General features: G+C 36.3%; 1 protein-coding gene across 1 annotated transcript; it reads right to left on the reverse strand.

Moving 5' to 3' along the window:
* Window positions 1–14,389: 14,389 nt before the first annotated feature.
* ATXN7L3B (ataxin 7 like 3B) lies at window positions 14,390–14,786 on the reverse strand (the record flags this gene model as incomplete). The annotated part of the gene is made up of 1 exon (XM_080705643.1): window positions 14,390–14,786. One exon carries the CDS (start codon window positions 14,784–14,786, stop codon window positions 14,493–14,495), a length of 294 nt encoding a protein of 97 aa, XP_080561769.1. The 3' UTR covers window positions 14,390–14,492.
* Between the last annotated feature and the right edge of the window lie 419 nt (window positions 14,787–15,205).

The following is a 15,205-nucleotide window of genomic DNA, read 5'->3' on the forward strand; positions in this document are numbered from 1 at the left end:
TTTATTGGTATATCATAGTTTTTAGGGTTGAATAATATGTATACCTACATACATATATATGAGTATATAGATATATCTTTTTTAAAATCCATTTATTTATTGTGGTAAGAATTTGTAGTGTTTTCACCTTTTGACTATTATGAATAATAGTGTTATGAACATTTGTATACAAGTTTCTAGTGTAGATCTATGTTTTCTTTTCCCTTTTAATATGTCTAGGAATGGAAATGACAGATTGTATAGTAATTCTATATTTACATTTTGAAGAAAACACCAATGTTTCACAGTACATGCATCATTTTATATTTCCATCAGCAGTGTACTATAGATCTTATTTATCCACATGCTTGCCAAAATTTATTATTTTCCAGTTTTATTGTTCTCTAGTAAAGCTATCCTAATGAATTTGAAATAGTACCTCATTAGTATTTAGGTTTACATTTCTACATCTTTTCTTGTGCTTATTGGTCTTGTGTTTTCTTCCTTTGAGAGATTATTATTTAGATCTTTTGCCTATATTTTAATTTAGTTGATTATCTTTTTGTCTCTTTTTTTAAGAATATATATATTCTTAGAACTATATATGTATGTGTGTTTTGTGTATAGACATAAATATATGTATACATATATAAATATATTCTGTATATAAAGCACTTATTAGAAAGTATTTGCAAATACTTTTTCTGCTTTATATTGTCTTTTTACATTCTTAATAATATCATTTGATGAACATGTTTTAAATTTTAAGTCCAATCTATTTTCTGTTTTGTTACTTGTGCATTGGTGTCAAACCTAAGAAGCATTGCTAATTCAAAGTCATGAAAGTTTATCTATATATTTTATTCTTTGAGTTTTATGGTTTTATCAATTTTGAGTTAACTTTTGTGAATATAATGATCTAGGATTCCAAATTTATTCTTTGTATGTGGTTAATCTGTTGTCTTAACTTAATACGTTGAATTTATTATTTCCCCAGTGATGTACTGATTCATCGCAATCCTTATCAAAATTCCAAAGTTTTTATGCTGAAATGTACAAGCTGATCCCAAAATTTATATGGAACCATGAGGGAACCCAAATTACCCCAAAAATATTGAAATAGAAAACTACAGTAGGGCTGGGCGTGGTGTCACACGCTTGTAATCCCATCATTCGAGAGTCTGATGCTGGAGGATTGTGGTTTGCAGGCAGCCTCAGCTACTTAGGAGGCCCTTCACAACTCAGTGAGATCCTGTTTCAAAACATAAAAAAAAGACTAAAAAATAGGGTTGGGGTGTAGCTCAGCGGTACAATGCCCCTGGATTCCATCGCCAGTATTGCAAAAAAAAAAAAAAAAAAAAAAAAAAGAAAGAAAGAAAGAAAGTAGGACCCTCACTTCTCATTTCCTACTTCCAGATCTTACTACAAAGTTAAGTTACAATAATCAAAATAGTGTTCCACTGGTATAAAAATATACATAAAAAATGAAACAGGTTTGGAAGTTCAGGAAGAAACTCAGACACCTAGAGTTTCATAGAATATAAGATGGTGCATCTTTTGACCACCAATAACATAGCTTGAGCAAAGACACAAGTTCAGGAGACAAAAACACAAACACACACACACACACTTACTGTTCATGGAATATAGAATATATAGCTCATGACAGAAGAAATATAGTTGAATAGAAAGAAAATGAAGCCAATATAGAAGATATAACTAGAAAGATACAGATTTTGGATTAGTACCACCCTTTGGTGGTTCAGTACCACCCTTAGTTATTAAAGTGGGGTACTTGCTCTGGGCCCACGTATTAGGGAGTCCTGGTTGCTTTGGAGTTTGTTCCTCAAAAACTTCTAAGTCTCTCCCAGTACCTGGGGAATAGTATCATAATGGACCAGACTCTACAGAATGGTCTTTGACCTTTGTATTAATCAGGGTTCCATAGAAAATTAGAAGAGGATGCATATGTAGGGAATTATTTATTATGAAAATTGGCTCATACAATTATAGAGGCCAAGAAGTCATAAGATATGTTGTCTGTAACCTATAGAAACAGGAGTCTGAAGATCTGACATCTATAGGAAAAAAGAGATGTAATTCCTGGCTTGAAGCTACAGGTCTGAGAAATGGGAGACCATTAATGTAAGTCTTAAAATCCAAATGCAGCAGAACTAGGAGCTTTGATGTCTGAGGGCAGTAGTCCAAGGAGAGAGAGAGAGAGAGAGAGAGAGAGAGAGAGAGAGAGAGAGAGAACACATTCTTCCATCTCTCTGTTCTAATTAGGCCCTCAACTATTGCCAAATAACTGCCAACATCAGTGAGGGTGGGACTTCTTTATTCTACTACGGAGTCAAATATGAATTTCTACAAAATACATACTCACAAAACCATAAATAATATTTTATTGAATACCTAGGCATTCCTTAGCCCAGTCAAGTTGACAAATAAGTCATCACAGTCCTTTACCTTCAGCATAAAATCTGCCACAAGTCCCAAAAGGCTTGGGAGTTGTGAGCTGACCACAGTTACAGGAGGGATGCCTACAGTAGATTAATTTTGCTAGCTGATGTAGAACAAATATGAAAATTGGGAAGTTATTGACATACTAATTTTGTGTGATTATCACTCATGGACTCAGGATGGATTCAGCGTCTAGCTTACTATTGTAAAAGCCAATAGTTGAACTTGGACTAAGTTGGTTTGGCTCTTGCCCATTCAATATCTGTTTCAACTATGGGGCCAAAGGGTGGTAGAAGCAGCAGCAGGAGTCCTTTAACCAGTGGCACTCCCACCGCTGTAAACCTGGCTTGCTACCACAACTGCCTCCATATCCTCTATACATGTCAGGCAGTTCTACAGGGATAAATACACATATATTTTCCAGGGTCTTCCAGGACAACGTTCACAACAATTTGCTTTCAGATAGATGTTCTCTCTTCCTTCAACTGATGTGGTGGCTGTTCACTTGGCATGATCTTAAGTCTTACAATATATAAGATGAACATTCCTTGTGTGAATCTGCTGTTCTTTCTCTGCCAAGGTCTCCTCATGTATCTGTACTTCTCTGGAGAATATTGAAAGAGATCATATTTTTAGAATGCAGTGACTATGGTCTGAAGAGTTTGAGAAATTCTTCTGATGGAAGATGTGATGATATTATGTTACCTATTATTGAACATTATATACAGAAATCGATTTATTGCACACATTTTTTTCTGTGTATTTTAAGACTTATATTGGTGATTGTCATCAACAGAGCAAATGAACAACCTTTGAAAAACTCAATGAGATAGAATATTCTTAGAGGTATAGTGGATGACATCAAATCATGAATAATGTAATAAGCATTAAGGGTATCTGGGAACTTTACCTGCAAGATATTTATATTATTTCAATATAAACAAGATTCCAGAGAGGCATATCATTATGAGAAAAAGTATTATTGCTACCTTTTCCTTGCATTGAGAGATACAAAATTAGCCAGGAATTGCAGTTTACAATAAAGACCCTGAAACAATAATTACTGGGCCAAATAGGAAGCATTAGTTTCTAGATAACATAAAATTTCTGTATGCAATGGTTGAACAGTAAAAAATATCTTATTTCTAGCCATTATCTACATATTCATCAATAAATACCTATCACGTTTCATTAATTTTTGTAACCCATTCTTAAATAGTTTGTACATGTAGGAGCTCAGTTATAATTGAAGAGCCATTGTCCAGTGACTCAAGCATCATAGGGAATGACCCTTAGGAACTTATAAAAGGAATACAGTTATTTTCTGATTTCTGTCTAGGGAAAGTGGTTGTCAAATTTTAGGAAGCATAAAATTCACTGAAGTACATGTGAAAATGCAGTTTCTCTATCTTTGATCTTGTATAAGAAACCAAGTGAAGTTACTGTGAAATATATTTGTAGAGATATTTATTATGTCTTTGGATATGTAAAACTGAAACAGGGGTAAGATCATGGCTTAGAAAGACATATTTCTAACCAAAAATTTAACAGAAGCTCTGGGACAAAATCATAGAATAATTTATAAAGCAGAAAGTCATAAACTGATATAATAGAACCCATGATCTCTGCCAAATTCTATATTTAGATGGTAAACTGCTCTTGGGAATGAGATGGGTTTGGTGGTGATTTTCTAACTTTTTAGTTCAAGGCACCATAGAATGTTGCACAAGTAATGAAACTAAGATATTATATTATCCCAGCTTCACAATTTATCAATAAATAAACTTTCCCAGAGAGATAGAATGATCTAATTGGGGTCACAGCTTGCTGTAGAGGCAAAACTGAACGTGCTATAATTTCCTCTACTACATAAAACCTAAATCGATTGTTGAATCATTGTTGAATCCAATACCAGGGAAATAATACAACCAATTTTAATTCAGAAAGAAAATCTATCTTAAAAGAAACACTTAAATAAGAAGTCAACATTAATCTACCTTCAAAACTGCAAAAGTGGCCAGTCTACATATAATAATTCACACAGCAGGGAGAGAGAAAAGCATTATTATCTAATTTTTCTGTGAACTGAGTACCTTGGGGCTTGATTTAAAGTTATAACTCATGTGCACACACGTGTGCTTATATATGTTTGAAAATAGAGATCTGGGGACTCGGAAATGTGCACTGGGAGAAATAAATGTACTTTTATTTGGGAAATAAAGGCACATTAAAAATGGAGAGGTTTTTGTATATTTAAGAAAGCACTTCATCTTGCAGATGTAAGGTTAAATTTGAATGTACAAGGTATTATATTAATAAAAGATTGTTTTCCTAAGGCTCTGTGGAATAATATTCCTAGTCATGACTTACTTAATCTTATGACAAGATCCTAGTAAGGGGTTGATGTCAACAATAAAGATCATTTAATAACATCTTCTGTAAAGGAATCCTGAAACTTTATGAAAGGAATGGAGAAGACATATTTACAAACAGGTGTTTTTTCCATCCTTCAAGAGACACAAAATGACAACTTCCCAAAAGCCCTAGACTTTTCATAATTGAGTGGTTCTTTCTAACACATCTGCTCCCATGCATTTTCCTCATCTTTATTCACTCTTAGAACCCACTCCCATTTCATTCTCAATCTACTCTGACCAATTCATTCCAGGAAACTTATCCTTCATTTCTTAAATAACATCTTAGGAAAGCCTTATTTTACCATGTCTGTCACCACTCATTTCCTCAACCTGTTTAAAACTTAAGTATTTAGTTCTTATAATCTTACAAAGTATATTGGTGCCTCCATTATTATACATAGAAAGTTGAAGTTCATAAAGAATACCCTTTCTAACTCACTTGATTAGTAAATGTGAGGATTAGGAGACATGTATTTTCAGCGTAAAGCCAATGAACATTTTTTTTTCCTTTTTATACTTGTAATTTATTCTGAGATTTTTATTCTGAGACTTATTCTGAGATTTTTATACTTGTAATTTATTCTGAGATTATTGATGTTAATATAGAATCTTCTCTCATTCTTGGTTAAAGTATTTATTTCATCAAGCTCATATTATGCTTCCTCTTTTTGCTAAACTGCTTTCTTTTTCTTTTCTATTGTCTTATAAGCTTCCACAAAGAAGTATCTGGAGGACCCATATTTTGTTTTTTAGGCTAAATCTTCCAAATGGGTTCAGTTTTATAGATCCAAATTGTGATGACCATCAACAAAATGTTTAAATACATATTTTATTACAAGCTTATATATTGTGCGAATGTTGAGGGACAAAAATCTGTCAGGTAGTCAAAAGGAACATCGATTTCAAAACGTTATTTAATTATCAAGTAGAGGATTTTCTGATAGGTAGGGTAAGATAACTGTGAAAACAAGATCATGGGTAGAAATTTCTAAAGAAATTGATGAATTACCCCGTGTGTGTGTGTGTGTGTGTGTGTGTGTGTGTGTGTGTGTGTGTGTTGTACTAGGGATTGAATTGAATTCAGAAGCATTCTGAGTTAACCTGCAGCCCTTTCTTCACCTTTGTTTTGAAATAGGGTCTCCCTAGGTTGCTGCGAGTCTTGTTATGTTGCTGAGGCTGTTGAGATTGTGATCCTCTCATTTCAGCCTCCCAACTACTGGGATTGTAAGCATATGCCACCACATGTGGAGCAGTATTATTACTATTTTAATTATTTTACTTTGGTCCAAGACAGATTCTTTTTGTCATGATTTTTTTTTCCAAAGTCAAGGAGATATGTGTCTGCCTATTTTGTATCTATTTTTCTATCTTATTTTGCCTGCCCATCCTTTCACAAATATATATATTTTGAGTGTCCTGTATTTATAGTTTCAATTTGCAATGAGCAGAGTCTATTGTCTCATTCACATTTGGTTATATTTTTTCCCTATGCAATCTTTTTCTATTTACACTTGTATCTCTGGTATTAATGTTTGTGTATATTAAAGAAAGAACTAAGTATTCGGTGTTGTGCTCATTTCCATGAGAGGATAGCAATGGTTTTAACAGTATCTTTGTTGTAGTTTATTCCATATTCAGATGTTCCTAGCATTCATGTCCACCATACACATGAAAGTCTGTTCCAACATTTTTGCATAATTTTTCATTAAGACATACAACCCTAAACAATCTATAGGATTAGTTCACATGTTGTTAAGCTTCAAGTGAAAGAGAACAAATTACAGGTGTTTTTTTTTTTTTTTTTCCCTGTGTGTGTGTGGTGGTGGGGATTAAACACAGGGGCATTCTACCACTGAATTACACCCCTAGCCCTATTTTATTCTTTATTTGGAAAAAAGGTCTCACTGAGTTGTTGAGAGCCTCACTGAGTTGCTGATATTGGCTTCAAACCTGAAATCCTCCTGTCTCAGCCTCCCAAGTACTGGGATTACAGTAATGTGCCACCACACCAGCTCAAGAAGGTATGTTTTACTAAAAACTTTATTTGTGCAGTTCTGGGCAATTAATTTCAAGTTCTGCATAGTGAATATATGTATTTTTAATGGGTATAACTTTCAGTATTTTCCTGTTACATAAAATGGAACATAATACTTGAGTATTGGTTAGGCTTGTATTCAGCCGCTATAGTGTTTTCCAAATTGCTTTCCAAAACATTTTTGTAATTTATAGAACCTGCAATGAATAAGTTTTAATTGCTCCATGTGGCTTTCAGAGCTGATTCATTATCTTTTATTATTATAATCATACTAAATGGTATACATTGATATGTTTAGTTTTCAGTTTCCTGAATCTAAGGGAATTTTTCATATCTTTGTCCACTTTGATTTTGTTTCCTCCCCATAATGAGCTGTTCTTCTATTTTGTACAAATTTCAATTATATAATTATTTTGTAATCTTTTGTCACTTATAAGAACTGCAAAACTACTATCAGGTTACTTGCTCATTTTTATGATTTAATAAACAAAATGGTTTAATTTTATTCTGGTCCAATATCAATTTTTTTCTTTGATACTTTTAAGAAATTCTTTCACTATACATAATTATAAACATATCCTATTTTCTTCCTAGAAAGGTTTGACATTTTACTTTTCTTCATGAAAGCCTTAATCTGTACAGAAATGAAGTTTTCATCTCAAATACAAAGTTTTCCATCTCATCTACTTATGGATAATATATTTATAAATAATATATTTATGGTCCACTATCAATACTAATTATCAGAATGACAATGTGTGTGTGTGCCCCTGTACCAAACCAGTGAGATACTTTTCAAAAAGAAGTTGATTTATTCTTACAACTGACCTTTCACATAAATCTTAAATTTAGTCAAGCTCCACAAAAACATCATTTGCATTTAATCTTATATATTTGTTTAATCTATATAGTACATATGCGCGGGTGTGTGTGTGTGTGTGTGTGTCCTGGAAATTGAACTAAGATGCATTCTACCTATGAGCTACACAGCCAGTCTTTTTTATTTTTATTTTTTTGGTACTGGGGATTGAACCCAGACACATACTACCTCCAAGCTATATCCCCATCCCGATTTTATTTCTTATTTGAAAACAGGGTCTTACTAGGTTGCTGAGAGCCTTCCTAATTTGCCAAGGCCATATATTTAATTTTGAAACTGGGTCTCACTAAGTTGCTGAGGCTAGCCTTGAACCATTGATCCTCCTGCCTCAGCCTCCCAAGTACTGGTGTTAGAGGACTGTGTCACCACACCCAGAACGATTTTCAATTCATATATTTGGAACAAGTATATCACACTATCAAAAACATCCTATCTCCCAATTTATTTGGAAATATTTTCAGCACATTAGAAGAAACTTTTATTTTCATAAAATTCTGCACCTGTCTTATGTTGTTTCAAAGAATCATAATTTACTACATTCCAATTGCAGCATTTTAAATTTTTTGGAATTTTGGCTTTAGGTATTAGTTTTATATCCAATAACTATTTATTAAATTATTTCAAGACTTTCAATGTTGTGTTTGTAGAGAGAATATTAGTATCCACATAAATATCTAAGAAAATAAGAATTCTTTTATTCTTATGTTTAAGAAAAATGCTTCCAAGTGTTCACCACTAAGCATAGTAACTTATGTGCCTTTTATACATCTTTTATCAATGTATGATATTTAGCTCTTGCTACTGTATTTATAAAGATAATTTGAATTTTATCAAACAAAATTGTGCCTTTTTTATACATCTTTTATCAATGTATAAAAGTTCTTTACCTCTTGTTTCTATGCTCATTTATTTTTAAGGATAATTTGAATTTGTTATCAGATCATTCTGTGTATTTATTATAATTTGTGGGGGGGTTTTCTCTAAAAGTAGTAATTTTCTAATTCTGCTGAGTAAACTCTCCTAAGTAAACTCTCCTGAGTAAACTTGATCTCTTTGGTATGTTTATTTTTTGTTAATTTAAGTGTTTGTTAACAATCTCAATTTTTTCATCAATCTTTCCTTTCTGTACTAAAACTTAAATTTTTCCATAAGCATTATGATTTTTCATTCTAGCTGCAAGTTTTTTTATCTAATTACATTAATTATAATTTTTAATTCAATTATATTTTTGTAGTTTCTTTTCTTTTCTTTTTTTTTTTTTTTGGTGGTAATGGGGTTCCTGGAAACCCTTCTATCTCTGGGCTACACTCCCAGACCTATTTTATATTTTTATTTGGAAAAAGGGTCTGCTAAGCCAGCGAGGCTGGCTTCAAACCTGTGTGATCCTCCTGTCTCCACCTCCCAAGCATGGGGATTACAAGCATGCACTACCATGCCCGGCTTATTTATGTAAATTCAACAGAGTACTAGCCTTGGGGTCACAACACTGACATAGATTTTTGGTTTTTGAAATGTGAGCAAGTCATTGCTGCTGAACATATATTTTTCATTTCCAAAATCAAATACTTCTTTTTCAACTCACATACTTCCAATATGGCTCTAATAATAGAATTGAAAATATTTTCAAATTTGAAAAAACAAAAACCCAAGCATTTACAATTTTATCTTTCTTTTGAAATACACACATACTTTCTTTCCTCCAAAGCAGCATCAACAGCATCTTTTGGAACGAGTTGTTTATACTTCCAACGGAGACCAAAACTTCCAAAAATGTTTTCTCAAGATGAATTGAAAGCTGATATTTTATAACCTAATAATGTTGAACACTTGTATGAAATGTTTAATAAATGCTGTACCTTCAGCCTATTAGTATAGTCTCATTTTATAAAACACATTTCTAAACAACTTATAAGAAATATTTTGAAAATGACTGGTAGGTTCTAGTGGAAGGCGATGTTAACTATCAATGTGTGCAAAGCAAGTTCTTTCTGAATTGCTAAATACTTCAACACACTTCAGTTTCTCTCTGTGAATAACAAGTAACCGCTAGTTCCTGAACTAAAGCTACATGCAGTAAAGATGCCACATCTAGAAAATTGAACTTGTAGAGTTTTAATGTATATTTTTCTTTTTAAAAATCATATTATATAAAGAACATACAATGGAATAACCTTAAAAATTCTATTATGAATCAAGCTGGGCGTGATGGCACATGCTTATAATCCTAGTACTTGGGAGGCGGAGACAGGAGGGTTCAAGTTTGCCTCAGTCTCAACTACTTAAAGAGGCCGCTCACAACTTAATAAGACCCTGTTTCAAAATAAATTAAAAAAAATATAGGGCCAAGGGTATAGGTTGGAGGTAGAATGCCCCTGGGTTGGAGAATAACTGCAAAACAAACAAACAAAAAAAAGGAAAAACACATTCTATTATCAAATATTCAATAAAGCAAAAATCTTAGTTTTAGTAAACTAGTACTAATTAATTCAAAACACTACTTCAGGTACACTTGAATGCTAGTTGATAGTAGATCCAACCATGTAGTTAATTTCAGTATTAACAGAAACCTAATTTATGGCAAAATAATTATTGATGAAATTTTAATAAATTTTTCTTTGGTTTAATTATGCCCTTTTATGGGTCAAATTTTTACATTTTCTCAAATTAAGTCACCACTACACTGGTCTTCGGTTTAAACTGAACAATGCCATTTAAATTTGGTGCCCCTGGAAAAGAAAAGGACTCATACCATGTTATATGCCTGTAAAGTTCCCTGAGTATCCTACTGCGTAGGAGCTTTAATCTGGCCCCATTTCCATGACAATTTTTATTCATCAAAATACTATTTCCAATCTTGATGTATATAATTGACGAGCACTGAGCAAAAAAGTGATTTTGGTTAATGCTAATGAACATTATATACAATTTTAAGAAGTGCTTGTATCTGGATTATAAATTAAAAGATATGAAAAACCTCAGTTACTCTTAAAATGTGACGCCTACAGTATTTGAATGAAATTGTAAAGAATGCATGAAATAATGTTATCTTTAAAAGGCAAAATCAAGTGGAGTATGGTGATGCATTCCTACAATCTTAGAATTTGGGAGATTGAGACAAGATTACAGGTCCCAGGACAGTCTTAATTTAAGAAGACACTGTTTCAAAATAAAAAATAACATAAGGCTGGGGGTGTGACTTGGAGGTAAAATGCCCCTAGATTCAATTCCCAGTACCACTAAGAAAAAAAAAAAAAAAAAAAAAAAAAACAGAATCAGCCTCTGAACCATTTCCCTTTTGAAAGCATAGATGCCTTGAAATGATAATAAAATACAATATATCTGAAAAGTTTTGTTCAAATTGAATTATCACAGTGAGCTTTTAGTAATAAACCCTCACTGTATTTCTACTACCTTGTTTTTGCCTCATATGAAAAAGGAATATGGAAGACTGGAAGACTGTTACTTAGTTTGTTTCTTTCACTGGCTGCTACAGACAGCTAAATCTGCTGCAGAATTAGATTGAGAAACAAGGCTGGACACAGTTCTTCTATTCTGATACAATCCCCATTTAAGATGAATAATGTTCAAAAGTAATTCAATATTTATTTTACTAAGTCAGTGCCTGAAAACCATTACAATGAAAAAAAGAAGAGTACTACTAGTCGTTTTTTAAAATTTTGTTTATTATTACTATTTAGCAATGGGGAGATGCAGTTTATTTACACCAGCAGCCATAAGGGGGAGCACACAGAGTTAATCAGCTATCTGTATAGAATGGATTACTTATGCAAAAATAAGAATCTCCAAAGACAAAGGACAGTGGTGAGTTCCACACTACCCTCCCCCAATGATCCCAGCATGCGATAATGCCAGGCAGTGGCCCCAGGGCATGCGATGGTGGGAACTAATATATGGAAGAAAAAGCCACAAACCACAGAAATTTCAAAGAACCCCTTTTTCCCATACACACACACACACTCAGATACATAATAGGATTACAGGGTAATCAATACAATTACTTGAAGAGGAAAGGATAGGGATTCTGCTGTTACAGGGAAGGCAGGTAGGGAAAGGGAGTTCCTAACCACTGTCAACTATATGGTGGGGAGCATTACTCCCTAAAAAGTAGTTTGTCCCCTCAGGGCACCTGCTGGACTGAGCCCACCTTCTACCTATCCAGAGCAAGGGAAACTATTGCCCCAATGGTGGTGGTGGTAGGGACAAGAAAAGAAAAGGAGAACTAATGTGAATAAACCATTACTCAAAACTACTTCCCACATCTTTCTCCTCTAACCAGAAGATAAAGCCAGAAAGTTATGATCTAAGTTCCCTATATGAAGGAAGAGTTAGTGGACTACTGTCTTTCTTTCTCCCTTATATTCATCCTGTTTCTACATTTTGGTTGGAAGTAGACCAGTCTCATTAGACACTCCTCTTCTTGTCTACAAAAGGTCAAGGGCAAAGATAACCTCATATTACTTTACTTCTACAAAGGTTTTATTTATTAAAAGTTACAATTCTTGGAGGGAAACTCAATTTGCAACTAAGTCCCAGTCCTTATCAGGATAACCCCAGAGGGAGAAGGCAATAGTAGTCTCAAGGCCCAATCACTATGGTTTCCTTAACTCTCTGGAGTATGTAACACAAATCAGCCCATACAGTCCAAATAGTTGCTTCTGATATATACATACACAGCAAGGGGCTAGAGAAAGCGAATGAGGACCAACTCCATTTCTGTGCATGCCAATCAGCCTTCACTGCTCTTCTGCTTAGGTCCTAAGAGGCAGAAACCAAGTGGAGGTGGGAAGATCTAACCTATGAAGGCAAAACAGGAGGACTCACTAGCAAGACAGTCCTATAGGGGGGGGGGGGGGAAGCTTAGGCATAACACTGCCTTGTAAATACAAAAAAATTAAGTATTCTTCCCATTACAATCCAAACAGAGGAAGGTGTTAAAAATGATTTTTCCATAAAAACAGGAGAAAAACAAACAAACAATAAAACAAAGCAACAACATAAAAATTTAAAGAAAGCCAAGAAAAAAGAAACTGGGCAGACTTCAAAAGTAGGAACACTAACATTAAAAGGGAAGTGAAACTGGTCCATATGAAAGCTGGGATGGTAAGCAGCACCTGAAGTCATGAGCTGCACCAGATAGGCAGTGGAGCAGTGGACAGGAACATGTGGCCAAGCCAGACAGAAGAGGCTGGGCCCCATAGTGGGACACAGAATGAGGTAAGAAAACATTTCAAATAAAGCAGCACCGTTCAGCTCACCTCAGGACTCCCACCCTTCTAACCTTATAAACCCTTACTCAGGGAGTAAAGTAGAAGGCAGTTTTGATATGCAACTCTTATTTCCCATACTCCCCTATCCCGTTATTCTCTAAAACTAGGGGATTTTGGAGGTCCTTTCCTGACATCCAACAACAAAAGAACAGTTCTTGCTGTCAGGAAGGTCCAAGGGGGACCCCTTAGAAAGGACTGCCTGGTTGTGAGGGGGAGAGAAGATGGTGACATTCAGAATGTTCACCTCGGCAGAGCTGACTACCCAACAAAAGGAACAGGGGCATTCAACAGGATTTTACAAATAGTAAATGAGAGATGACCCAGTCCTACTCCTTGGCTCCTAGTCTAACCCATTCACATTTCTAAAAGCATATGGAAGAGGTTCCCTCTGGGCTCAGTATTCAGATAATTTCCTGCACAGTCATGATGCTCTTTTATAGGTCCAGTCCCATTTCTGGAGTGGCAGCAGGTAGTGACCTAACATTCATTAATAACCAAGCTAGATCCATGGACTGATTATATAACCAGCAATCCAAGAGTAGGAAAGGACAGCCCAACCCAAACCTATGTCCATAGCACAGCACATCCAGATATGAATCTTCCAGTTTTGAGAGATGGTACATAGTTGCAGAAGTCCCTACTACCTCCTCACAGGATTTCAACTGAATCCTCTGCCTGTCTGGACCACAAGTTGTCCTTAAACAAGCCTATGCCACCAAAGTAGGAAAAGAAGGGGCTCTGCTCAACTAAAAAGATTAGGCCTGTCCCAAGTCTGTCGAAATCAATGCAGATGCTGGACCTCTGGAAAACAGGTGGTTTTGAACTTTTCTTCTTGCAGTCAAAGCCAAAAAGCTTCATTACCAAATTCATTCCTTCTCTGGGTTGCCCAAACTCATAGTTAGTATCGAAATCTTACACCCAACTTTCATGTGCATCAGAGAAGCCCAAATCAGGGGCTCAGAAATGAGAAACAGTCCCACTGAAGCTCACGTAGGGCCCGACCATCCACATTGTCCAAACTGTCCAGGAAGCCTTGATATCAGCAGATAGACAGTCTGAGGAAGAAAAGATTTTTATATGTTGGGCAACCTCTCACCTGTACACCGAGGACAGTACAGGGATCTTGTGTACATCCAGATGTGTTTGGAGATCGGTACCCACAGCATGGTGCCCAGAGTGTGCACCTTTTCCTGCACCAGCTGTGCACCTTCTCCTACCTAGGGTGTCGGGGCTGGCCCCAGGTACACTTAAAAAAGGATGCAAACTTCTAAAATTTTTCACTTTGGGTTTTTTTTAAAAGCAGGATCTTCATGGGGAATTGGGACTTTTGACTTTTTTTCTTTTTTCCTTTCTACTTAGCTTACTCCTCTTAGCCACAGGACCAGTCTATATCACTGTCCTGGTCACTCTCAGACGCCCTCCTATTGCAGCTACTGGAACTCTGGCGGTGAGCGCTGCAGCTGCTGATCAGGCCCATTCCCAGATTCTCCAGGAAGGGAGCAAAGCGGGAGGCGGCATGCTCCTTTGTCTTCCACTGGCTGAATGCCAAAATCCTTCACGCTACCAGTGTCTGCGAACTCCAGGTAGAAGTAGCCACACTTGACTGCCCGGTGCACCTCAAAGCAGAATCCCAAACACGAATCCTCTATCAGATCTACATAGATCTCCTGCGCGATGGCCTCTAGCTTGTTAGTATCCAGGTTGGCCAACGAAATTTCCTCCATTTTAATCTGTAAGCGACTGCGGAGCGGGCGCTGGTTTTACTCACGGCAGCGACACGTCGGGCTGGGCGGGCGTCACTTGGGCCTAGAGGCCTCTCAGAGCCGCGTCCCGGCGGTGGCGGCGGCGTCTGCGGAGGCAGAAGCGGCGGCAGCGGCGATGGCTCCGGGACCTCAAGGCCTCCGTGTCGCGCAGGCGTCTCCGGGTTCTGCTGGGAGCCGCGCCCGGGCCTACACTCCCGACCGACGGTCGCAGCGCTCGCTCAGTCGCCCGGGCCTCTTCCGCTCCCCGCGCCTTGGCCCGCCCCCACTTCCGCCCCGCCGCGCGCCTGCGCACACGCTCCGGGCCGACGCCCCGCCCCCTGCCCTGGCGCAGCCGCCTCCAGGACTTTAAATATAGGGAAACTGGAGGGAAGAATTGAGTC

The sequence above is a fragment of the Muscardinus avellanarius genome (genome assembly GCF_963383645.1).
Source record: "Muscardinus avellanarius genome assembly, chromosome: 11".
NCBI lineage: Eukaryota > Metazoa > Chordata > Mammalia > Rodentia > Gliridae > Muscardinus > Muscardinus avellanarius.